Source organism: Nicotiana sylvestris, chromosome 8, assembly GCF_000393655.2.
Source record: "Nicotiana sylvestris chromosome 8, ASM39365v2, whole genome shotgun sequence".
Lineage (NCBI taxonomy): Eukaryota > Viridiplantae > Streptophyta > Magnoliopsida > Solanales > Solanaceae > Nicotiana > Nicotiana sylvestris.
In genome coordinates this window covers 84937828-84965402 of record NC_091064.1, presented here as the reverse complement: position 1 = coordinate 84965402, position 27575 = coordinate 84937828, and the positions used below count along the sequence as shown (strand labels likewise).

At 40.6% G+C, this 27575-nt stretch overlaps 2 protein-coding genes across 2 annotated transcripts; both read left to right on the top strand.

Moving 5' to 3' along the window:
• Positions 1–11457: 11457 nt before the first annotated feature.
• Positions 11458–14258, top strand: LOC138875315 (uncharacterized). The gene is made up of 3 exons (XM_070154139.1): positions 11458–12204; positions 12861–13762; positions 14096–14258. The coding sequence occupies exons 1-3, from the start codon at positions 11458–11460 to the stop codon at positions 14256–14258; spliced, it is 1812 nt and encodes a 603-aa protein (XP_070010240.1).
• A 1404-nt stretch (positions 14259–15662) lies between these two features.
• On the top strand, positions 15663–16205 carry LOC138875314 (uncharacterized). The gene is made up of 2 exons (XM_070154138.1): positions 15663–15875; positions 16059–16205. The coding sequence occupies exons 1-2, from the start codon at positions 15663–15665 to the stop codon at positions 16203–16205; spliced, it is 360 nt and encodes a 119-aa protein (XP_070010239.1).
• The last annotated feature ends 11370 nt before the right edge of the window (positions 16206–27575 follow it).

Here is a 27575-nt window from a genome sequence, read left to right as displayed (position 1 = left end):
GTCTTACCGATCATTCGTTGAAAGCATATCGCGTCTATTACGAGGGCTCGTCAAACTAATTGTCTATACCTGCAGGCATGAATGCAACGTCCCCAGGCAAAAAGGGACGTTAGTGCGAATAATGTACCGAGTATGTAAGGCACATACTGAAAGCTAAAACTGAATTAATAATATAATAACTGCAAATAGCTAGAAGTCAAAGATAATCTGAAGATATTCTTACCTACTGATACTGACTCAACTCTCTCAATATAGTAAGTAAAATAGTTGTTCGGCCCTATAAGGATCGGTACATATATATAACTGCTCTAACGTAGTAGGCTCGATCATAGGCGCTCGACCATACTAGGCTCTGTATCTCGACAAGCTGGGCTCGCTCATACGCGCTCGGCCACAGTAGGCTCGGTATATATATAACTGCTCTGCCGTAGTAGGCTCGCTCATAGGCGCTTGGCCATACTATGCTCTATATCTCGACCAACTAGGCTCGCTCATAAGCGCTCAGCCACAGTAGGTTCGGTATAATATATAACTGCTCTACCGTAGTAGGCTCGCTCATAGGCGCTCGGCCATACTAGGCTCTATATCTCGACCAACTGGGCTTGCTCATAAGCGCTTGGCCACGGTAAGTTTGGTATATATATAACTACTCTGCCATAGTAGGCTCGCTCATAGGAGCTTGGCCATAATAGGCTTTGTATCTCGACCAACTGGGCTCGCTCATAAGCGCTCGGCCATAGTAGGCTCAGTATATAACTAACCATCTGATTAGAGGTTGCCCAATAGGGGCCTGCCCATCGATTATAGCTCGATGGTAATGAAAATAATGTAAAACTTTATATATAAACTAGAAGAAGGAAATACTCAATTGAATATGAGTCCCTATAAGGAGAATACTGTGACTTACAAAACTAGAAAAATATACGTAAATTTCGGGATATGAATATTTCTTTATGCCTCGCTATCAAATATAAAAAAAATCTTTTACTTATGTTGATGCTTTATCTTAAAATTTTCTTATTTCTATTATGTTTATCTTAAAGGAATATATCTACTTTGTAAAAGTTTCAAATGTAATATGCTTTCTAAAAGTTAAAGAAACTCATTTTCTTTTATATAAAAATTTATACAAATACCTTATAGAAAAATCACGTTCACTCAAAAATATATATAATATAATTATTCAAATATTATTAAATAATTACCTAACCATTTGATTTGAAACAAATTGTATGGTTTCTATTATGAATAAGCATAACAAATATTGCCAATGTTTTCCTCATGAATATTTATTATTCCTAGAAGAACACTAGTTGAATAGGATAAGCTCAAGAATCTAATTCATGTGCGATTTATTTATATGCGATCATGCTAAATTAAAAGAAGGGCATAGTCTTAATATACCTGGTCAACATGGCATTATAAAGTATCAGCTTAAAGCTCTCTAAACATATGAATAATGCATAATTCCTTTCAGCCTTTAGATTGATATATCATGTAAAATCTACAACACTTGAGATAGAACCAGCAATCCAAAGTTGGATTTGAATGAAATTCATATATACGTTTACATAGTTGCAAGTACTTGCAACAATATTAGACATTATCAATTAGATAGGTTATGTACTCAAATAGAAACAAGCCTTATGGGGTTTATCCATTTAAAAGGATGTCCAGCTAGAGCTCTTCTTGACAAATAAATCCTTTTGTCCAAAGTAAATTCTTTATTGATCAAATTACTAGGAAAATGTGATGACCCAAAAGATCATCACTTATTTTTAAAATGAATTCTGTGTTCCGAGGCCTTAAAAATCTTTTTCGGCATCACCTCGATTTGCGTACATGGTCCGGGTGCGTAACCAGAAAGCTATTTTGTGAAAATCTGTGAATATATTGAAATTTTGACTTAAAATACATTTTAGTTGAGTACGGTCAATATTTTGGGTAAACGGACCGGGACTTGTGATTTGACGATCCCGGAGGGTCCGTGGAAAAATATAGGACTTGGGCGTAAGCTCGGAATTGAATTCCGAGTTCCCAAGCCCGAGATAAGATAAGTGTGTGAAATTTGGTAAGAAAAGGATGCCATTTGACGTGATTCGGACCTTAAATGCAAAACTTGATGTTTTAAGAAGTTTTGAAATATTTCATTGATTTTGAGGTTTAATTCATTGTTTAAGGGGCTATTTTGGCGATTTGATCGCACATATAAGTTCATATGATGTTTTTGAGTTAGTGTAGCTGTTTGGTTTGGAGCCCCGAGGGCTTGAGTGGGTTTCGGATGGGTTTCAGAGGTTTTGAACTCATAAAAAGTTGCAGGTTGTTCAGTTTCTAATGTTCTGGTATGTCCTTCTTCGCGTTCGTGGGAGGACGCTCGCGAACGCGATGAGTTAGTTAGGCTGAAGGAGATTTCCTTCTACGCGATTGTGAGACCCACGTTGCAAATGCGAAGCTGTGGGGGTTTCCCTTCGCGAACGTGGGCCTGGTAACGCGAATGCGAAGGCTTATAAGCCTGTGCAGGGGGAGGGTATTTTACCCTACTCGAACACGTCCACACGAACGCGAACACGAAGGCTCTGGAAAATGAAGCTTCGCGAACGCGATGGTTTATTTGGCCTGACCCATCGCGAATGCGACAGGCCTGTCGCAAACGCGATGAAGGCCTGTCTAGTGATTTTAAAATAGAACCAAAACGGGATTTAACCAAAATTTCATAACTTCTTCTTCCAAACAACAAATTGGGCGATTTTTGAAAAGGGGATTTCACCACCAATTCATAGGTATGTAATCTTCGACTCATTTTCTTCAATTATCATTAACACCCATTAGATTTCTAGGCTTAAATCATGTTCTTAAAGCGTAGAAAATTAGGGATCTGGGTAGAGTTAAGGCTTTTTGTATAATTGTGATTTAGACCTCGTTTTGGGGTCAAATTTTGGAACTAATTATATATTCGGGCTCGTGGGTGAATGAGTGATCAGGTTTTGGTCCGAACCTCGTGTTTTAACCAAGCGGGCCCGTGGTCAATTTTTGACTTTTTGGGAAGAATGATGGGAAAACTATAATTAAGCATTGGAATTGGATTGTTTAGCATTTATTGATGTTATTAAGTAGATTATGTCTAGATACAATTGATTTGGAGCCGATTTCAAAAGGAAAAGCGGTGTTTGAGGCTTGAGTTGGCCGTAGAAGTTCGAGGTAAGTGTTTGGTCTAACCTTAGCTTGAGGGATTAGGAGTTGTGTCCTATTTGCTACTTGTTTCTTGTTGAGTATTATGTATAGGCATGGTGACGAGTATCTATACTTTGGTGTCGAGAATGACCGTGAGTCTTGAATTGTAATTTATTGTGTTCTTATATAATACTACGGATGCTTAAGTTGATGACTCTCTTTATTGAGAAAGGATCATGATTATTCTCGTGGGAAATACTTATGACTGAGTATTGGTGTTAGCTGAGGTAGTTAGATGTTGGAACAAGTTTGGTTATAGCTATATCTCCCTTGCCGGTTCGTTGTTACTTATACTGTCGATTTTCTTGCCGGGATAGTGTAGTTCTTTATTGATCCCTTGTCGGGCCTCTTGCTATGATTGTTGTTGATTGTATATGTGGATCGGGTTGCACGCCGCAATAATGATATATTTGGATCAGGTTGCACGCTGCAACAATGACATATTTGGATCGGGTTGCACGCCGCAACAATGATATATTTGGATCGGGTTGCACGCTACAACAATATTATATGTGGATCGGGTTGCACGCCGCAACAATGATAAATGATATAGATCGAGTTGCGCGTCGCAATAGTGTTGATATATATTAAGATCGGGTTGCGCGCCACAATAATTGTCGATACATAGTGTTTATGGATTAGATACAAATTTCTTATTGTTTTGTTGTGAAATCTAAGCTATTCTTATGTTGTTACTCTTGATTTACTGTTGATATTGGTATACCCCGCAGCATGTACCCCCCTCCCATCTTTACTTGTTTATTTCAGTTTTATTTTCCGTTGTATATAATGTAACTGCACAGGTTATTTGGTAGTCTGGTCCTAGCCTCGTCACTGCTTCACCGAGGTTACGCTAGGAACTTCCCAACAAATGGGGTCGGATTGTGCTGATACTACACTCTGCACTATGTGCAGATCCTGGAGTAGCTCTTGGACCATAGCATTTGGGTGGCTGCCTTCAGTCCAGCTAGAGATCCCGAGGTAATCATGCAGGCGTCCGCAGGCCCGACATTCTCTTCTATTTTATTATGTGCTCTGTTTTCACTTGTATCCGAGAGAGACTATATTTTCTTTTTCACACACTTGTATGTAGTACTCATATACAGCCTGTGACATTGTGATACCGGATTCTAGGTAGAGACGTATGTTGCTATTGTAGTACTGGCATTGGTTATTTTATTAGTTTAAGTCATCCGCTTGTTTATTTATCATTAATATTCAATGTTGATTACCTGTTAATCTCAATTGTTAAAAAGGGGTAAAATGAAAGGGTTAGTGATTCTTCATTTGCGCGGCTTGCCTAGCTTCTACGAGTAGACGCCATCACGACTCCCTAGGGTGGAAAATGCGGGTGGTGACAAGTTGGTATTAGAGCTCTAGGTTACATAGGTCTCACAATTCACGGACAAGTTTAGTAGAGTTTGAGGGATCGGTACGGAGATGTCTATATTTATCCCCTAGAGGCTACAGAGTTAGGAAAAACTTCACATTTGTCCTTTCTTTTCTTGCGATTTGGTTTCTCAATGCTAATTAAATTTCTACTCTGTTCTTTCGCAGATAGCGAGAATACGCGCTTCCTTATCCACCGACCAGCAGCCCGAGCCCCTAGTAGCAGCTACCACGAAGGGCAGAGGGCGAGGCCGAGGCAGGGTCAGAGCTTAGCCTAGAGCAGCAGCACTAGCAACGGAGCCTCAGGTTGATTTTGATGATGAGGTTCCAGCCCCAGCAGTTCCGGTGGGCCTAACTCAGGTCCCAGAGGGGTTTATTGCTACCCTAGTCCTCCAAGATGCTCTGGTCCATCTAGTGGGCCTTATGGAGAGTGTCACCCGAGTAGGCTTGCTTCCTGTAACACCAACTGTCTCTCGGGCTGGAGGAGGAGCCCAGACTCCTTCTACTCACACTCTGGAGAAGATGGCACCCCAGTTTCAGACTCTAGCAGCTCAGCCAGTTGGAGTGGTTCAACCGGGTGTGGTAGCTCAGACCGGTGATGGAGCAGCTATGTCTGCCGATGCTCTGTGGAGATTGGATAGGTTCACAAAGCTCTTCACTACTAATTTCAACGGCACATTTTCTAAGGATCCCCAGGATTACTAATTTCAGTGGAGAGATTATTGCTTGGCTAGACCAGCCAAATCACTAGCTTTGACTTGGGAGTAGTTTACTCAACTATTTCTGGAGAAGTTTCTCCCCATCACTCAGAGAGAGGCCTATCGGAGGCAATTTGAGCGTCTCTAGCAGGGTTCTATGACTGTTACCCAATATGATACCAGATTCATCGACTTGACTTGTCATGCTCTTATCATACTTCCCACCGAGAGAGAGAGGGTGAGGAGGTTCATTGATGGACTTATTCACCCGATTTGTCTTCAGATGGCTAGCAAGACAAGGAGTGAGATTTCTTTCTAAGAGGCGGCTAATGTGGCCTGGAGAGTGGAGTTGGTTCTGTCGTAGGGAGGTAGTCATGGGTCGGACAAGAGGCCTCGTCATTCAGGCAGATTCAGTGGTGCCTCGTTTGGAGGCAAGGATTCGTATGGTAGAGGCCATCCTCCTAGGCCCTTTCAGTCCGCACTTCAGGTTTCTCACGATGCTTCAAGTGGCCGTGGTTCTTATATGCAGTATTCTGATCAGCAGCTCTACAGTGCACCACCAGCTCCTATCATTGCACCACAGCTCTAGAGTTTTCAGGGTGGTGACTCAAGTCGCTAGGGTCAGTCTTAGTTTCCTCAGCCACAACACTCAGGTGGATGTTTTTAGTGTGGTAAGTATGGTCATATCAAGAGGTCTTGTCCGAGATTGGTGGGTACTCAGTCGTAGCAACAGGGTTCCGTTGTTATGGTTCAGGCAGCAGGTGTTCCACAGCCCACCTAGCCAGCTAGAGGTGGGGGTATAGGTGCTATAGGTGGAGGTAGAGGTGCTAGAGGTGGAGGCCAGCCAGCTGTAGGCCGTCCCAGAGATGTAGTCCCGGGTGGTGGAGCCCAGGCCCGATGTTATGCTCTTCCAGCCAGGCCTGAGGCTGAGGCTTCCGATGCAGTTACCACAGGTACTGTTCTGGTTTGTGGCCGAGATGCTTCAGGTTTATTTGATCCAGGGTCTACATACTCCTATGTGTCATCTTATTTTGCACCGTATCTGGTTATGTCTAGTGATTCCTTGAGTGCCCCTGTATATGTGTCTACCCCGGTGGGTGATTCTATTGTGGTATATTGAGTCCATCATTCTTGTATTGTGGTTATTGGGGGTCTTGAGACTCATGTAGATATGTTGCTTCTGGAGATGGTTGATTTCGATGTCATATTAGGAATGGACTGGTTATCACCTTACCACGTTATCTTGGATTGTCATGCCAAGATTGTGACCTTAGCCTTGCTGGGTTTACCTCATTTAGAGTGGAGAGGGACTCATGATCATTTTACCCGTAGTGTTATCTCTTATGTGAAGGCTCGGCGTATGGTCGAGAATGGGTGTTTGGCCTATTTTGCATATACTCGTGATTCTAATGTCGAGGTTCCTTCTATTGATTCTGTGTCTGTTGTTCGTTAGTTCCCTGAGGTATTTCCTTCAGACCTGCTGGGTTTGCCATCCAACAAGGATATTGACTGTTACATTTATTTTGCTCCGGGCACTTAGCTCATTTCTATTCCGCTGTATCGTATGGCCCCGCTGAGTTGAAGGATTAGTTACAAGACTTGCTTGAGAAGGGTTTCATTAGACATAGTGTTTCGCCATGGAGTGCGGTGGTGTTGTTTGTTAAGAAGAAGGATGAATCGATGTGAATGTGTATAGATTACTGGCAGCTAAACAAGGTTACAATCAATAATAAGTATCTATTGCCGAGGATTGATGATTTGTTTGATCATCTTCAGGGTGCCAAGGTATTTTCGAAGATTGACTTGAGATATAGCTACCATCAATTGAGGATTAGGGCATCCGAGGTTCCTAAGACAGCTTTCCGCACTAAGTACGGGCATTATGAATTTTTGGTGATATCATTCGGGGTTGACTAATGCCCTAGCTGCTTTTATGGATTTGATGAACCAGGTGTTTAGGCCTTACTTGGATTCGTTTGTGATAGTCTTCATTTGTGATATCTTGATATACTCCCGCAGCCGGGAGGAGCACGAGCAGCACCTTAGGGTGGATCTTTAGACTTTGAGGTATAGTCAGTTGTGTGCTAAATTTTCGAAGTGTGAGTTCTGGTTGAGTTCAGTTGCATTCCTAGGTCATGTCGTATCAGTAGAAGGTATTCAGGTTGATCCGAAGAAGATTGAGGAAGTCAAGAACTGGCCTAGACCAGCATCAGCTACGGAGATTCAGAGTTTCTTGGGATTGGCAGGCTATTTTCGCTGGTTTGTGAAGGGGTTTCATCTATCGCAGACCCGATAACCAGGTTGACCCAGAAGGGTGCCCAGTTCAGGTTGTCATACGAGTGTGAGGCGAGCTTTCAGAAGCTCAAGACAGCTTTGACCTCGGCACCGGTGTTGGTTTTGCCCATAGGTTCAGGCCCATGTACAGTTTATTGTGATGCAGGATGGCAAGGTCATTGCTTATACTTCACGGTAGTTGAAGATTCATGAGAAGAACTATCCGGTTCATGACTTAGAGTTGGTATCTACTATTCACGCATTGAAAATTTGGAGGCATTATCTTTATGGCGTGGCATGTGATGTGTTCATGGATCACAAGAGTCTGCAGTATTTGTTCTAGCAAAAGGAGTTGAATTTAAGGCATAGAAGGTTCTTGGAGCTATTAATGGACTATGATATCACCATCTTATATCATCCGGGAAAGGCCAATGTGGTGGTCGATGCTTTGAGTAGGAAGTCACCCAGCATGGGCAGTCTTGCTTATATTTCGGTCGGTGAGAGGCCGCTTGCTTTGGATGTTCAGGCTTTGGACGATCAGTTCGTGAGGTTGGATGTTTCTGAGCCCAGTAAGGTGTTATCCTGCACGGTCGCTCTTTCTTCTTTATCGGAGCGTATCCGTGATCGGCAATATGATGATCCCCATTTATGTGTCCTTAGAGATATTGTGCAGCACGGAGATGCCAAGCAGGTTACTTTAGGTGATGATGGAGTTTTGAGATTCCAGGGTCGCATTTTTGTGCCTAATGTGGATGGTCTTCAAGAGTTGATTTTATAGGAGTCCCATAGCTTCCAGTACTCTATTCACCTGAGCGCCGCAAAGATGAATCAGGATTTGTGGCAACATTATTGGTGGCGGATAATGAAGATGGATATCGTTGCATATGTGGCTCGGTGTTTGATTTGTCAGCAGTTTAAGTATGAGCAGTAGAGTCCTGGTGGTTAGTTCCAAAAGATTGAGATTCCTGAGTGGAAGTGGGAGATGATCACTATAGACTTCGTTGTTGGACTCCTATAGACTCAGAGGAAGTTTGATGCAGTGTGGGTTATTGTTGATAGACTGACCAAGTCAGCACATTTCATTCCTATGGCAGTCTCATATTCTTCTGAGAGGTTAACTGAGATCTATATCTAGGAGATTCTTCGTCTTTATGGTGTGCCCGAGTCTATCATTTCAGACCGAGGTACACAGTTTACCTTGAATTTCTAGAGAGCAGTTCAATGAGAGTTTGGCACATGGGTTGAGTTGATCATAACATTTCATCCTTAGACGGACGGGTAGTCCGAGCGGACTATTCAGATTTTGGAGGATATGCTCCGAGCTTGTGTCATTGACTTTGGAGGCTTGTGGGATTAGTTGTTGCTTTTAGTAGAGTTTGCCTACAACAACAATGTAAGGCCCCGTGAATTTCCTACTCAAAACCCCAAATCCCGTGGTGCCAAGTTAGGAGCATGAACAGTGCATTAAAAAGTCAAGACATAATGTTTTCCAGAGAAGTGCGATTTTGCGGTCGAGAATGCGGTCGCATATCAGGTATGCGGACCACATAGGGGGCATAGTCACCGCAAAGTGAGTCAGTGTGTTAGTCAAATTTGAGGTTAAATATCCGGTCCATTATGTGATCGCATAACCGATATGCGGACCGCATAGTCATCGCATAATTTCCTTGGGATTTTGTAAGGAGCAGTTCTGCGGTGCATCATGCGACCGCAGAACGGGTATGCGGACCGCATTTCTGCCACACACCCAGACAAAATGTTCAGATTTTGGGAGCACTTTTGCGGTCACATCTGCGAGCCGCATTTCAACTTTGCGATCGCAGACCTGACTCGGGGCTCCAATTTTCTAAATTTTAAACCCGATCCCTTATCGATATATTCGGTGTTATAACTCATTTTGAGCATATTTCTTGATGCTTTTAGAGAGAGAGAGAGGGTCTTAGGGAGGGAAGTGTTTCCCATCAAATTACTCCATGAAACCTAACAAAATCTTTGAAGATAATCAAGTGAGGGCACCTAAATCTTCATCCCAAGAGGTAAGACTTCATTACCTCAATTCTTATTCCTATGGATAGCAATAAGGGATCACTAGTGAAGTAATTCATGGGTATAAAAATGAATTTCTTGCATGCATATCACACCATAGAATATTGGGAGGTAGTGAACTAAAAGGAAAGCAAGAGGGGTATAAAATGATAGAATTTTCTCTTAAAAGGGCTTAAGATCACAATGCTCCTTTAGTGTTTGATAGTATGCTCAAAACAAGCTAGAATCTCAATCTCGTCTCTAATTCTCGATTTAATTTGTAATTCTTACACAATAGATCGAAGTGATAAAAGTTCCGGAATTTTGTAAGGAATAAGGAAAGCATTATTGAGGTATGTATGGCTAAAACCCCGTATTTTAGAAATTGAGCTTCATCATTGGTTGTGTGAGTATGGTAAGATTAAATTGAATTGTTGTATTGATTGCTATTTCAGTTGACTTGGTGATGCAACCTTATATGCGTGGAAACTGCATCTCAAATTTATCAACGTGCTATTTTTGATAATTTGAAAAGGTGCAAGGACTATGAATCATGTATCAAAATGCTTAGACCTTAGGTTGAAATTGAAGTGCATTGTTGTGCCATTTACATGAAGTCTCATCTACGCCTACAACCTTATTTGCTCTTGTGTGCCATACTTTCTTGAATTACAAACCTAATGTTGTAAATGGGAACAATTAACCAAAGATTGGAGTGAGATGAATAATAGAAAATGATAACGCCTCAGTAAGGCGGCCTAGCCGATTGGGCTGTGATCGGACTCCATGACATATACACATTTCAGTTATGCATTCATGATTGAAACTGGAAAATGTGAATAGAATATTGGTAACATCTTCGGGAGACGACCTAGCCGATCGGGTCGAGATCGGACTCCGCTCAAGATAGTGGTGGTAATGTGAATGATGTGGAACAGTATGAAATGCCAAACTAAAGGCTATGGAAACATGATGTGAAGGTTGTGAAATTCTTTCTTGTTGATAATGTTGTGATCGTTTAAAGATTTGGAGTGATCCCTATGCTTCCCTTGTTTGTGTATGAAAGTTCTTTCTAATTTGATGGTGTTTAGTTATACATACTAGTGCTATTCGATGGCATTAACGTCCCTTTTGTCGGGGTTCTATGTCTTTAAATGGATGTAGGTGTTTCTATAGTGGGCAGTGTTTGTCTCAGCTAGTGTCGCATCATCCTTTCAGCTGACTTGGTGAGCCCCACTTCATTTGGGGTCCTGTTTCATCTATTCATCATGTAGTTTGTATTTGAGGTATATCAGGAGCCTTGTTACTGTAATTTTCATATTACATTACTCTTTAGTTGCGTTTAGAGGCTCCGTAGATAGATTGTGGGTAGTGTCGAGTATTGGAATTAAAGTAGAATTATTGATGTTTGGCAAAGATTTATAAAACTTGTAATATTTCGATAATTATGATGTAAGCTGCTAATGCAAATGAAATGGAAGTTGTTAATGAAATACTTACTAAATATGATTAATGGAGTCCATCTCCTATTGAATCATGAATTAATTTGGGTAGAATGAAACCTAACAGGCTTACTCAGTCGGGTTTACTCGGTTGAGCGCCGGTCACGCTCCTCGGATTTTGGTGCGTGACAAACTTGGTATCAGATCCTAAGGTTTTGAAGTGTCCTAGGATGTCTCGGAGCTGTGTCTAGTAGAGTCCTTCTTATCGGTGTGTAGTTGACCACATCTATAATTTGGAGGCTACTTGGGCATTTAGGAATAACACCCTTCTTTGATGTTCTGGATCGTGTGATGAAAATGTCCCTCTCTAATTAGTGAAATGTTCTATCTTTCAGTAAATGGAACCTAAGAAGAAAGCAAGAATTGGCCAAGCAGCCAATGCCACCTCAAGAGTGGCTGATGATTCACTATTTGGTATTGTGGATGAGGGTAGCCGCCCAGCTATCGCTCTGCCTGATTCTTCTACTCCAGAGCAGACTGCCCCAGTTCCCACACCCGTGGAGGGTACCACCATCCCTCCCATTGATACTCTTGTCCCCTCTCTAGTGCCAGCTTCCGGTTCTAGTATTTTGGATGGGGATCTTAGAGGAGCTATTCAGATGTTGACCCAGCTAGTGGCCTCCCAAGCCCAGAGGTCGAATGTTGCGCCTAGCTCATCCACCCAGCAAGGGGATTTTACTAGTTCCAGAGTGAACAAATTTCTTCGGTTAGACCCTCCGATGTTTACAGGTGCCAATCCAGAAGAAGACCCTCAGGATTTTATTGATGAGATGCATAAGACCTTCAGGGTTATGCGTGCAACTGAGACAGAAGGAGTAGAGTTGGATGCATATGGCTTGAAAGGGGTGGCCTATTCATGGTCTGAGTTGTGGGAGGATTCCCGAGAGGAGGGGCGCCCTCCGGCAAGGTGGAGCGAGTTTGCTGATGCCTTTATTAACCATTTCCTGCCCGCTGAGACAAGGGTAGCCCTTTCGACAGAATTTGAAAATTTGAGGCAAGGTAACAGAAGTGTGTGGGAGTACCACATGGAGTTTGCTCTCTTGTCCAAGTATGCCATTCATATGTTTCCCACAATGGAGGCCAAGGTGCACTGGTTTGTTTAGGGCCTTAATTCCTTGATTATTAATGAGGCTTCTACGACTACATTGAATTTCGACATGAATTAGGGGAAGATGGTAGCATTTTCTCAGGCCACAGAGAACCGTAAATTAAAGAACAGAATGGAGAGAGAGGGTAGTAGCAAGGCCCGGTCTACGGGCAATATAGGAGAGTCACTAGTTGGGGGAAGATCAACTTTCAGCGGAGGATCATCAGGGCCTTCCCAGTCTATTGCATAGTCTTCAGCCAGTGCACCACTGTCAGGGCCCAGCCAGCAACAGTGGAGTTGTTTCAGGCCCGGTCAGGGCCGAAGGAGATCCCATCAGCGGGGTCGGTCAGGAGAGAGGCCCCAGCAGCAGAGGTCCCCGTGCCCCAGGTGCAGGAAGATGCACTCAGGGACTTGCTATCTAGAGTTACCTATATGCTATGGATGTGGGATGAGGGGTCATATTAAGATACATTGTCGTGCATCCCGCAAGGAAGCGGGTAGGGGCATAGCTCAGTATCCAGCCAGGCAGCTGCTACATCTTCAGCTCCCTCCCCAGCTCGAGGTACCCCAACACCCGCAGGGAGTGGTGCAGCTAGGGGTGGTGCGCAGAGTTCAGGAGGACCCAACCGGTTTTATGCTATTAATGGTCTCCAGACTGTAGAGGCTTCTCCAGATGTTGTTATAGGTATTCTGACTGTCCAATCTTATGATGTGTACGCATTTATTGACCCTGGTTCCACCTTGTCCTATGTTACCCTTTTTGTTGCTATGGAATTCGGGATAGAGCCGGATCAGCTTCATGAGCCCTTTTTAGTGTCTACACCAGTTGGTGAGTCTATTACAATTGTTCGGGTTTATAGGGGATGTGTTGTTACGATACGGGGAAGGGATACCGCCGCCGATCTTATTGAGTTAGGGATGGTCGACTTTGATGTAAGAATAGGAATAGATTGGCTTTATTCATGCTTTGCCAAACTTGATTGTTGGACTAGAACCATTAGGCTTGAATTTCCTAATGAGCCCGTTATTGAATGGAAGAGAGATACTGTAGTGACTAGAGGTCGGTTTATTTCCTACCTTAAGGCCGCGATGATGATCAAAAAGGGGTGTATATATCATCTAGTTCGGGTCACAGACACCAATGCCGAGGCTCCTAGCCTTGAGTTTGTACCTGTTGTGAATGAATTTCCAGACATTTTTCCAGATGAACTCCCTGGGATTCCACCGGACACGGAGATTGATTTTGGGATCGATGTGATACCAGGCACGCAACCTATATCAATTCCACCTTATAGAATGGCACTGATAGAATTGAAAGAGCTAAAGGAGCAATTGAAGGATTTGCTAGAGAAGGATTTCATCCAGCCGAGTGTGTCGCCATGGGGCGCACCAGTCTTTTTTGTAAGAAAGAAAGATAGATCGTTGCGGATGTGTATTGACTACCGGCAACTCAACAAGGTCACAATCGAAAACAAATATCCTATGCCAAGAATAGATGACTTATTTGATCTATTGCAAGGTGCTACATATTTCTCAAAGATTGACTTGTGTTCCAGGTACCATCAATTGAAGATAAGGGAGTAGGATATTCCAAAAATAGCCTTCAGAACTCGGTATGGGCACTTTGAATTTATGGTAATGTCTATTGGGCTAATAAATGCCCTAGCAGCTTTCAAGGATCTTATGAATCGAGTCTTCAAACCCTTTCTACACTCCTTTGTGATAGTGTTTATTGATGATATCCTTGTGTATTCCTGAAGTCTGGAGGACCATGTTGCCCATCTCAGGGTAGTATTGCAGACTCTTCAGCAACATCAATTGTATGCAAAATTTTCGAAATGTGAATTCTGATTTGAATCTGTCCCATTTTTGGGCCATGTCATTTCCAGGGAAGGAATTATGGTTGATCCTCAAAAGATTGCAGCAGTGAAGAATTGGCCTAGACCTACCACTCCAACTGAGATTCGTAGTTTCTTACGCTTGGCTGGGTACTATAGGAGGTTTGTGGAGGGATTTTCTACTCTTGCCTCTCCATTGACTAAATTGACGTAGAAAGCAGTTAAATTCCAATGGTTCGATGCTTGTGAAAAGAGTTTCCAAGAATTGAAGTCAAGATTGACAACAGCACCAGTGTTAGCCCTGCCAGAGGGTATAGAGGGGTTTGCAGTGTATTGCGATTCTTCGAGAGTTGGGCTTGGGTGTGTGTTAATGCAACACGGAAAAGTTATAGCCTATGCTTCTAGGCAACTCAAGAATCATGAGAAGAACTATCCAACCCATGACTTAGAGCTGGCAGCATTGGTGTTTGCGCTAAAGATGTGGCGACATTATTTGTATGGGGTCCATGTGGATGTATTTACGAATCATAAGATCCTTCAATATATTTTCAAGCAGAACGAGTTGAATCCGAGGCAAAGAAAATGGCTAGAGTGACTCAAGGACTATGACATTGATATTCTCTATCACCCGGGAAAGGCTAATGTTGTCGCAGATGCACTTAGTCGAAAATCCATGGGAAGTTTAGCTCATTTGGAGGCCCATCAGAGGCCATTGGCTAGGGAGGTTCACCATTTGTCTAGTTTGGGAGTTCGCCTTGCGGACTCTAATGAAGGAGGGGTAATTGTGCAGAATAGGGCTAAATCATCGCTTGTGGTAGAGGTGAAAGAGAAGCAATTCGTGGATCCATTGTTGGAACAACTAAAAGAGGGGATTCTCAAACACAAAACCACTACTTTTTCCTTTGGCATGAATGATGGTACCCTACGGTACCAAGACCGCCTATGTGTTCCTGATATTGACGGTCTTCGGGAAAGGATCATGGCAGAAGCTCTTACTTCCAGGTATTCCGTGCACCCAAGTTCCACGAAAATGTATCATGATCTCAAGGAAATTTATTGGTGAAATAACATGAAAAATGATGTGGCGGGCTTTGTGGCAAAATGTCTGAATTGTCAGCAAGTAAAGGCCGAACACCAAAGGTCCGGTGGATTGGCTCAAAGCATAGAAATTCCAATGTGTAAATGGGAGATGATCAACATGGATTTTGTGGTAGGGTTACCACGCACTCCGCACAAGTTGGACTCAATTTGGGTGATTGTTGATCGACTCACAAAGTCAACGCACTTCCTGCCAGTCAAATCTACCGACATAGCGGAACGATATGCTCAGTTGTATATCAAAGAAATAGTCAGGTTACATGGCACTCTAGTCTCAATCATTTCAGATCGAGGGGCTCAGTTCACAACTAACTTTTGGAATAAGCTTCAGCAAGGTTTGGGTACGCAGGTAAATCTTAGTACAGCTTTTCATCCACAAACTGATGGTCAAGCAGAGTGGACGATTCAGACGCTTGAAGACATGTTGCACGCTTGTACTCTTGATTTCAAGGGTAGTTGGGATCACCATTTACCACTCATAGAATTTGCTTACAACAACAACTTACACGCTAGTATCTAGATGGCACCATTCGAAGCACTGTATGGAAGGAGAAGTAGGTCTCTCATTGGGTGGTTCGAGGTTGGAAAAGCGAAATTGATAGGGCCAGACCTCATGTATCAGGCAATGGAGAAAGTCAAGATTATTAAGGAGAGATTGAAAACTGCTCAGAGTCCCCAAAAATCCTATTCGGATGTGCGTCACAGAGATTTAGTGTTCAAAGAAGATGATTGGGTATTTCTGAAGGTTTTCCCTATGAAGGGCATCATGCGGTTCGGAAAGAAGGGAAAATTGAGTTCGAGGTATGTCGGACCGTACAGAATCATTTAGAGGATTGGTCAGATGGCATACATGCTCGAGCTGCCACCCGAGATGTCAATGGCACACCCGGTCTTTCATGTGTCCATGTTGAGAAAGGTAGTGGGAGATCTGTCCTCTATTGTGCCAGTTGAGACTATTGAGGTTAATGAAGAGCTGTCATATGAAGAAGTTCCAGTTTCCATTCTAGATAAGCAAGTTCAGAAATTGAGGAATAAGGAAATTGTATCCGTGAAAGTGTTATGACGCAACCAACAAGTTGAGGAAGCCACTTGTGAAGCCAAGGACGAGATGAAAAAGAAGTACCCACATTTTTTCGGATAGTCATGTAATAGCTTTTATGCAATTAGCTCCTATGAACTCTTATCGTTTGATATATCTATGTAAAACTGTCCTATTTTGGTTATATATATATACATGTTACCAATGCGGCCATGGTTAGTATTGTACGAGTTATGTCATGTCTTATGTCGATGGAATGTGTACCCTCTGTTAGGATATGTTTCTAGGGCTCTCTGACAGGTGGATAAGCCTAAATACAAAGGAAACCCTGGCGAAATTTTCGGAAATATAGGGAGTTAGCTAAATTTGGAGACTGGCAACATGTTTCAAGTTATAAAGAATAGAAGATTGCACTAAGACTGTTAATAAGTGAACCTTGATCCTCATTTGAGGACGAGTGATCTAAAGTGGGGGAGGATGTAAGGCTCCGTGAATTTCCTACTCAGAACCACAAATCCCGTGGTGCCAAGTTAGGAGCATGTTTTAGGATTCATAAAAAAGTGCGATTGAACAGTTTGGCGAAATTCACAAATCCCGTGGTGCCAAGTTTGGATTGAACAATGCATTAAAAAGTCAAGAAATAATATTTTCCAGAGAAGTGCGATTTTGCAGTCGAGAATGCGATCGCATAGAGGGCGTAGTAGCCGCAAAGTGAGTCAGTGTGTTAGTCAAATTTGAGGTTAAGTATACGATCCATTATGCGATCGCATACCGATATGCGACCGCATAGTCGTCGCATAATTTTCTTGGGATTTTGTAAGGAGCAGTTCTGTGGTGCATTATGCTACCGCAGAACGGGTATGCAGACCGCATTTCTGCCACACACCCAGACAGAATCTTCAGATTTTGGGAGCACTTTTGCGGTCCATTCTGCGGGCCGCATTTCCACTTTGCGATCGCAGACCTGACTCGGGGCTCCAATTTTCTAAATTTTAAACTCGACCCCTTATCGATATATTCGGTGTTATAACTCATTTTGAGCATATTTCCTGATGCTTTTAGAGAGAGAGAGGGGGTCTTAGAGAGCGAAGTGCTTCCCATCAAATTACTTCATGAAACCTTGAAAAATCTTTGAAGATAATCAAGTGAGGGCACTTAAATCTTCATCCCAAGAGGTAAGAGTTCATAACCTCAACTCTTATTCCTATGCTTAGCAATAAGGGATCACTAGTGAAGTAATTCATGGGTATAAGAATGAAATTTTTGCATGCATATCACACCATAGAATATTGGGAGGTAGTGAACTAAAAAGAAAGCAAGAGGGTATAAAATGATAGAATAATCTCTCAAAAGGGCCTAAGATCACAATGCACCTTTAGCGTTTGATAGTATGCTAAAACAAAGCTAGAATCTCAATCTCGTCTCTAATTCTCGGTTTAATTTGTAATTCTTACACAATAGATTGAAGTGCTAAAAGTTCCGGAATTTTGTAAGGAATAAGGAAAGCTTTATTGAGGTATGTATGGCTAAAACCCCGTCTTTTAGAAATTCAGCTTCATCGTTGGTTGTGTGAGTACGGTAAGATTAAATTGAATTGTTGTATTGAATGCTATTTCACTTGACTTGGTGATGCAACCTTATATGCGTGGAAACTGCGTCTCAAATTGATCAACGTGCTATTCTTGATATTTTGAAAAGGTGCAAGGACTATGAATCATGTATCAAAATGCTTAGACCTTAGATTGAAATTGAAGTGTGTTGTTGTTCCATTTACATGAAGTCTCATCTACGCCTACAACATTATTTGCTCTTGTGTGCCATACTCTCTTGAATTACAAACCTAATGTTGAAAATGGGAACAATGTAAAACGTGAATTGTGGAATGTGAAAATTGTGGCCCCAAGTGTCGGCAAACTAATACATGTGTAACCAAAGATTGGAGTGAGATGAATAATGGAAAATGGTAACGCCTCGGTAAGGCGGCCTAGCCGATCGGGCCGTGATTGGACTCCATGACATATACACATGGCGGTGATGCATTGATGATTGAAACTGAAAAGTGTGAATAGAATATTGGTAACGTCTCCGTGAAATGGCCTAGCCGATCGGGTCGAGATCAGACTGTCACGACCCAAACTGATGGGCCGCGACCGGCACCTGGTACCTTACTCAACCGAGTATCAATGTAACGTATCTTTCTTATTACATCATTATATACACGTGAAATACTGTCCTAGTAGGCCAACATAATCATTTATAACCTCAAACATAGGCCGACAATGCCGTATAATCTTTCACGTATACGACATATGTCTACAAGCCTCTAAGAATATATAAATTTCATAGAGGTCAGGATAGAGTCCCGCCATACCAAACAATACACGTCTAAATCATACTAACCAAACAAACAACTCCAAAGCAAATGGAGCGCACCAACATCTTTCGCTGAGTTGATAGCCTACTTGGAGGGCTCTCGACCTGTCTATCGGGACCTGCGGGCATGAAACACAGCATCCCCTGGCAAAAGGGACGTCAGTATGAAAAAAGTACCAAGTATGTAAGGCACATAAATAAATACATAAGATATATGGAAGGCATATGGAGTACATGACTCAACCTGTGAGTCTGAATAACTTTGTAAATCATAAATTACTATCAGCGTCATGCATATGCGTATGAATGTCATGTCGTGCATAGGTACATGTTTCATAACATTATCAGCCTCTGAGGGCATCCCATCATATCATATCGGCCACTGTGGGCAAAATCATCATCGTATACCAGCTGATCAGGTGGTGGTGCGTATATAACGCCATAATCTTTCCCATATCCCATATACATATATATATACATACATATATATGCGTATATAACGCCGCTTGAATACATACACATATATGCGTATATAATTCCATTTGAATACATACCCATATACGCGTATATAATGCCGTTTGAATTATATTTCAGGCACTGTGGGCAACATCATCATCATATACCAGCTGATCAGGTGGTGGTGCGTATATAACGCCGTAACCTTTTCCCATATCCCATATACATATATTTACATATATACGCGTATATAACGCCATCTGGTCATGGGTAAATGCACATGAATGCAATACATGAAAAGTACGTTAATAAAATCTTTCGGAATCTCATAAGACCATTTTGCCTTTGAGTAATATCATCAAGTAAACTGTTTTCAACTTTCGTATTTTTTTTTGAGACCCATGAACAGATGATAAAATATTATGACACATGGAAATTCAAGAACATAGATATCTCTAATACTTTTATGAATAGAGTTATTCATGGAATTTGTGCATTTGCACGTTTGGTTCGTATCATATGGATCATGCCAAAAGAAAGAAGGGATAGCCTTAACATACCTGAGCCGATTCTCTTAACAATTCCTCTAACACCGTTGATTGCGACAACGCGTAACGACAGATCAAAGTAGGAAAAAAATACAATAGCGAATTGAGCAAGAGTCAAATCATTGTCAATGATACATATCTCTGAGCCTGTAAATATTGTTGGCTCATCTCCATATATCATGAAGAATATTACACATGTTCGCAACTCGATCAACATCTACAGACATAAATATCTGAATGTCTCCTTTAGAAACTTTTGATCTCTCAGCCAAACTAATAGAAAGACACTTTTGGTAAATAAGACTCATGATACTGGATCTTAGCTTGAGCTTGAACTTTGAAAGATGAATAATATAATGTGTATGAAGGAACGTTTTCAAGACAGAAGAAAGGCCCAAGGATAGTGCAAGAAAATAGTCATCATAGTGGGTTGAAATGTAAATCTTGAATTCTCAAACTTTGCCACATACTAATATGACTTTAAGAGTCATCTTAGCTAATGTTATAACGCTGCCACGTAGGGGTTGGTAGGTATTTTTAATCTTATCCAACAAATAATTAATTAATTAACTAGGTAATATCCCGCTATCCGGTAATGAACTTATTACACGAAAAATTGAAATTTATTCTCACTTATTTAAAATATTACTCACTTTCCACGTACCTTATACAACTTACTATCATGGCCATGTAGTACCTTGTATGGCACTAGTCCATAAATACCGGGTATTTTAGCTCGGGCCGTATTTTATCCCAAAGTGCCAAACTTTGACAAAATACGTTTTCTTAGACTTGCTCCCCTTTTCACTTTCATGAATTTACTAATCACTTGTGAAATTGAAAAATCCTTATAATCCCCAAATAATCTTTTCTTTGGACTGATGTCAATTACCTTACAACAAACTCAACGTAAAATACTGCAGGTGCAACACTATCGTAACTTATTACTGCAAAGCGCAACATCACCGTAATGTAATACTGTCGGGTACAACACTGTCGTAATATAATACCGCAAAACGTAATATTGCGGGGCATAACATCATTTTCCCCATTTGGAACATTCGTCCTCAAATGTTTACTGATGCTCTTATCATTTTCGTAACTTATGGCTCTTGTGAATACATTAATACTCTACTTTCCATTCAAGTAGTTGCTCTGTAAATAAATCCAAAGTCTATGGTATTTCCCCCCTTTAGTCTTTTTGCTTATATCATGACCTATGGTAAAAATCTTCCTAATCATGCAACTTCTGTTACCTCCTGTCATGCGGCCTGTATGACCCTGGCTTTGTAGGTGCACTTATGCCATTCATCTTTCTTTTTTCCTTTTTACCTTTTAGTCGATCTGTAGGCCTTACTTTGTATATACAAGTCTTAATAGGATGCCTCTTTAGGCCTCTATAAGTATACTGAAGTCCTTTGCTCGATACATTGTAGAACTTGCGAATATGGTCATATCATATTTCATAGATCTGATTATCCATTCATATGACTTTACTGCATTTACATGGGTTATACTATAGCATAATTTTTACTTCAATCTAACTCTACTGAGGTATGCTTACCAAGCTTCCAGTTACTTTTGCTGCCTATCCTTTAGGTATAAATCTCAGTCCATTAATGCTCCTTCATTACCGTTCGTCTTAAGAAAGGCAGCCTAATCTCATCTCATACTTTGTGACTTTTGTCCATCCTTTGTTGATTTGCCTCAATATTAATCTATAATATACCACTGATAACTTGAAACTTTTTATGTCATACCTTGCCACTAGGGCTTACTTTCCATCGAGGAATATTTGAAGTGATTTTCATGATCCACTTAGGGGTGATACTATACTTCAATGACCGTATTTTATAGCATCCCAATGTGATTCACTTATGTGGATATTTTAATCTCGTACAATCCATGAAATTCTCTTCAAACCATTACTCACTCGAAGGTCTAAAAGTCATCCTTTATCCATCACAATTACACCGTCATTGTACTATCAGGGCAGCGTTCCATCTTTTCTAAATGCTACTAGTCTTAGACTCCTTTGAGTTCATTCAGGCTATACTGAGCTTTATATAACTTAGAGAAACCATTAGCTCTTTTTGTTTTCATGGGCTTAATCTCGAGGACTTATCCATTCTCGTCACTTTCTCCCTCACCTTTCCTCATTCTTACTCATGTTTTCTTAAAACTTTGTCGCTCTACCATACTTTAGCTTGTGACCTATAAATATCCATTTATAATGCTCACAACTTTCCGTCAACTTGCTTGCACCATAGATTTTCTTATGTTATTCTGGAATGTTAAGCGATACATCACATTGTCTCTAACTCTTCTATACTCTTTTAACTAACCTCTAGATACGTAGAAACCACAGGCTGGAAGATATGCCACTAACGATGTCGCTATCATTCCTGGATATTGAATCCCCGTGTTTATAACCTTCTATCCGAAGTATGGACTTTTCACAACTTTCTACATTTGAGTAGCTCGTATGTTGTTCATTTTTACCTTACTTACTTATATCTTTAATCTCCTTCATAACCTCCCTTCCACCTAGGTGTAATTCACGCCCATAACTTGAATCTCTATTATAATACTTGCACCTCTGGTACATACACAGTCTGGTGGGAGCTTCGTACTGACTTCTTATAAGGCTGGTACTTCTTCTAACTATCTTCCTTGTAGAGTCCTTATAGATTATGGTTGTTGTGTTATTTCTCTTGAACATCTAATATTAAGAGTGATTCTGTCATGTTCTCCAGCACAACTTCTATAATTTTTCTAGGTCTAATAATCAGATTCCTTCTGATCAGCCTTTACGTAGTCTTAAGCTATCTTCCGATATGTGGCTCATGGTATTAGTTATTACCTCAGCCTTTCATGGGTGTTATGGAATATCCATGATACAATCTTCTAATAATTCAATCATTTGTCTATGCCCTGGGCTCAATTCTTTCTTTTAACTTATATCGGAGTCTTCTATGGCTGTATGATTATCAACAAATATGCTGCCAGTATAATGCTCCAAAATCTTGAGTGTATCCATAATGTACTAACTCTGGATCATAGATCGAATAATTCCTTTCATTTCATCTCATCTTTCTTTAAACGTGTGCAATTACTTTTCCTGGTCTTTCTACCCCTTGTTGCATCCATACTTAGCTTATATTAGTTCCCACACATGCCAGAGTTTTCGTGCAACTCATATGACCTTCGAATATTACTTTTAAATTTTCTTCCCGTTCATTATCCAAGGTAGGTGCCACTTTCCTTTGGAATGCTTACAATATTGTTGCGAGGTTGTTGTTACACAACCATTTCTTCTTTAGGTCATTGTACTTATGTTAAAGCCTTCTTTCTTATCTCCTTAGCTAGTCTTTTATTGTAGTACTTAGGGAGAACCATCGACTCTCGTAAAGTTGTGAGCTTATTACAGACCTTTTTGATGTCCTTACTTGCCTATAATCATTCTTATTTGCTTACCTTCATGCCCTTGTGCTTGTATGGTTGCTTCTGAAATGATATTTTGACTACCTTCCTAGTGGCACTTTCTTTTATCCCCGTAACACTCATACGGTACCTTTAACTACCCCAACTCTTGTTAGAATATATCTCAAGTATTATAATAATATTCTTCGAGGCTGAATTCTCCATGTTGGGTTCTACTATGTTTATCTTACATGATCTGATGACTCATCTGTAACCTCCTATTCATCCATAATTGGGATCTTCCTGACCAATTAGTAACTACTCGTTGGCCCATTCTCATATCAATATTCCTCGTAATCTTTCTTGGGTTATTTCCTTTGTCTTAACTTACGTCTCGCATGGCTCCTTATTTATTAATAACAATTCAGGCAGGAACCTTTACTTCCTCTCCTTGATGTCGTGCTTGCACAATATTCTTAAATCGTAGTGTATCTATAAGATTTTGATAAGTGTCAGCTCATTTCTCTTTCATTTATCGCATTCTTCCTTTACCATGCCATAGTCACTAGAACCACTTAATTCTGACTTAATACCACATCACTTCATATTTCCCCCTTTGAGGTGTACTAAGAGTTGAAGCCACGAGGATTTAACTATAGATGTTTTACCTCTTCATCTTTGGCGTTGTTTCACAACACCATGATCCTTACTCGCCTTGCGGCAATCCTTCTGTACCAAAGATGAAAATTTCCCTTACTCGCGAGGGTGACACTTAGCTTAACTGATACATACAGTCTCTTAAGCATAACTCTGGTCACATTGCTTGCTTTAAGGAAGCGTCTCCCTGGATGACCATTCTCTGAATTTCTCATGAATCTTCTTTTGTCGTCCATTCTATTATTGGCGGGACAAAATCTGAAATTCCCATGATGTCGAGTACTTTCCAATCATTCAGTCCCTAATTCATATTTTGTTTATCTTGTTTATCAGTCCATACTGATCTATGTTACTCTGGGGATTAACTCTCCCCTCTGGTAGTCGTGTTGGATTCCCGAACTTATTACTCGAAATGAGGATATAACCTTATGGCCTATACTCTTTTGTTGTGTTAAGGTCCATCACCTTTGTTCTCTTCCCTCATTTGACTATAGGTTCTGTAACACTCTACAATTTTCATCCATGTATCACACCTTATTCATAATGCTTTCTTATCTCTTTTCTCATTACTCTGCTAATATTTCTGCATATCCCTTTTTTTGTGAAAACTTCAATACAAGATTCTTTCACTTTTAGATTTCCCTTTGCTACATCCAATGGCTCTTTGGGTTGCTCAACATCCTCGCAATACTAGGGAGGAGAGCCACACTTAAGGTAATATTTATCCTATCCAGGCTTTCACTCCCTATCTTCTGAATGCTAGTATTCACATATAATCGTAATATTCTAGGGTTCACCATATGGGTGTCTCATAGGAAGAACTATTGGAACATTTGTAATACCCTTAGGAAATGCCAACAAATAAAAGTAATCCATTTACCAATTTGGGTTACTCTAACCCCAGTTGGATCTTGATATCCCATCCTTCTATTAACTATACCTGTTAGCCCCTACAGGGCATAACTGAAATGGGTGTGACAAATTGTACGTACCTCTGTTACTGTTGAATACAACTCAAAAAGCTTATGTTCCTCTGCCTCAATTATAAACGTTGTTAACCTTCATTAACTGGGCGCCTCGTATCCTTCTTTATCTTGCTTCTTTTTCTTGTTGAAACTTATATTTATCTTCTTAATCACTCATTGTCCTTCACCATAAATATGGATAGGCATTCTTGCCTTAAGGCTTCTTATCAGGAAGCTTACACCTTTTAGTACACCCATGATCTGCTAAATACCTCATATTTACTTATCATAAGCATGATACGAAGTCGAGTTCCTCTAATTCAACACTTCCACATCTATATCTCTTATTGTTCTTCTTTCTGAATGTAGGCATCGTCTTATTACGAATAAAAATAGAATCTCGGAACTTGAATTCTTATAAGTGAGCTCTACCACACGATCTAGAGTAAGAAGAAAGAGTGGCAATCCTAATTGCCCTGTAGCCTCCTGCTTATAAGTGTGGTGCACTACACACCCATAAACAAGACTCTACTAGACACGGCTTGCAGACTCCCTAGGACAGAACTGCTCTGATACCACTTTTGTCACGGCCCAAACCGATGGGCCACGACCGGTACCCGGTACCTTACTCAACCGAGTACCAACGTAACATATCTTTCTTATTACATCATTATATACACGTGACATACGGTCCTAGTAGGCCAACATAATCATTTATAACCTCAAACATAGGCCGACAATTCCATACAATCTTTCACGTATACGACATATGTCTACAAGCCTCTAAGAATACATAAATGTCATAGAGGTCGGGATAGAGTCCCGCCATACCAAACAATACACGTCTAAATCATACTAACCAAACAAGCAACTCCGAAGCAAATGGAGCGCACCAACATCTTCCGCTGAGCTGATAGCCTACTTGGAGGGCTCTCGACCTGTCTATCGAGACCAGCAGGCATGAAACACAGCGTCCCCAGGCAAAAGGGACGTCAGTACAAATAATGTACCAAGTATGTAAGGCACATAAATAAATACATAAGATATGTGGAAGACATATGGAGTATATGACTCAACCTGTGAGTCTGAATAACTTTATAAATTATAAATTACTTTCAGCGTCATGCATATGCGTATGAATGTCATGTCGTGCATAGGTACATGTTTCATAACATTATCAGCCTCTGAGGGCATCCCATCATATCATATCGGCCACAGTGGGCAAAATCCTCATCGTATACCAGCTGATCAGGTGGTGGTGCATATATAATGCCATAATCTTTCCCATATACATATATACGCGTATATAACACCGTTTGAATACATACACATATATGCATATATAACGCATTTCAATACATACCCATATACGCGTATATAACGCCGTTTGAATTATATTTCAGCCAATGTGGGCAATATCATCATCATATACCAGCTGATCAGGTGGTGGTGCGTATATAACGCTGTAACTTTTTTCCATATCCCATATATATATATTTACATATATACGCGTATATAACGCTATCAGATCATGGGTCAATGCACATGAATGCAATACATGAAAAGTACGTTAATAAAATCTTTCAGAATCTCATAAGACCATTTTGCCTTTGAGTAATATCATCAAGTAAACTCTTTTCAACTTTCGTATTTTTTTCTGATACCCATGAACAGATGATAAAATATTATGACACATGGAAATTCAAGAATATAGATATCTCTAATACTTCTATGAATTGAGTCATTCATGGAATTTGTGCATTTGCCTGTTTCGTTCGTATCTTATGGATCATGCCAAAAGAAATAAGGGATAGCCTTAACATACCTGAGCCGATTCTCTTAACAATTACTCTAACACCGTTGATTGCGACAACGCGTAACGATGGATCAAAGTAGGAAAAAATACAACAGCAAATTGAGCAAGAGGCAAATCATCGTCAATAATACATATCTCTGAGCCTGTAAATATTGCTGGCTCATCTCCATATATCATGAAGAATATTACACATGTTCGCAACTCGATCAGCATCTACAGACATAAATATCTGAATGTGTCCTTTAGAAACTTTTGATCTCTCGGCCAAACTAATAGAAAGACACTTTTGGTAAATAAGACTCATGATACTGGATCCTAGCTTGAGCTTGAACTTTGAAAGATGAAAAATATAATCAGTATGAAGGAACGTTTTCAAGACAGAAGAAAGGCCCAAGGATAGTGCAAGAAAATAGTCATCATAGTGGGTTGAAATGTAAATCTTGAATTCTCAAACTTTGCCACATACTAATATGACTTTAAGAGTCATCTTAGCTAATGTTATAACGCTTCCATGTAGGGGTGGGTAGGTATTTTTAATCTTATCCAACAAATAATTAATTAATTAACTAGTTAATATCCCGCTATCCGGTAATTAACCTATTACCCGAAAAATTGAAATTTATTCTCACTTGCATAAAATATTACTCACTTTTCACGTACCTTATACAACTTACTCTCATGGCCATGTAGTACTTTGTATGGCAATAGTCCATAAATACCGGGTATTTTAGCTGGGACCGTATTGTATCCCAAAGTGCCAAACTTTGACAAAATTCATTTTCTTAGACTTTCTCCCCTTTTCACTTTCATGAATTTAACAATCACTTGTGAAATTGCAAAATCCTTATAATCCTCAAATAATCTTTTCCTTGGACTGATGTCAATTACCTTACAACAAACTCAACGTAAAATACTGCAGGTGCAACACTATCGTAACTTATTACTGCAAAGCGCAACATCACCGTAATGTAATACTGTCGGGTACAACACTGTCGTAATATAATACCGCAAAACATAATATTGCGGGGCATAACACGGACTCCGCTCATGATAGCGATGGTAATGTGAACGATGTGGAACAGTATGAAATGCCCAACTAAAGGCTATGGAAACATGATGTGAAGGTTGTGTAATTCATTCTTGTTGGTAATGTTGT

Excerpts from the sequence above, each read along its gene's own strand:
- LOC138875315 (XM_070154139.1), top strand. The coding sequence starts at position 11,458 with ATGGAACCTAAGAAGAAAGCAAGAATTGGCCAAGCAGCCAATGCCACC. Across the intron at positions 12,205-12,860 it reads TTCCCACAATGGAGGCCAAG|ACTGTAGAGGCTTCTCCAGA; the intron begins GTGCACTGGTTT and ends AATGGTCTCCAG. Across the intron at positions 13,763-14,095 it reads AAGATTGACTTGTGTTCCAG|GGAAGGAATTATGGTTGATC; the intron begins GTACCATCAATT and ends TGTCATTTCCAG.
- LOC138875314 (XM_070154138.1), top strand. The coding sequence starts at position 15,663 with ATGGCACCATTCGAAGCACTGTATGGAAGGAGAAGTAGGTCTCTCATT. Across the intron at positions 15,876-16,058 it reads TGTTCAAAGAAGATGATTGG|GTAGTGGGAGATCTGTCCTC; the intron begins GTATTTCTGAAG and ends ATGTTGAGAAAG.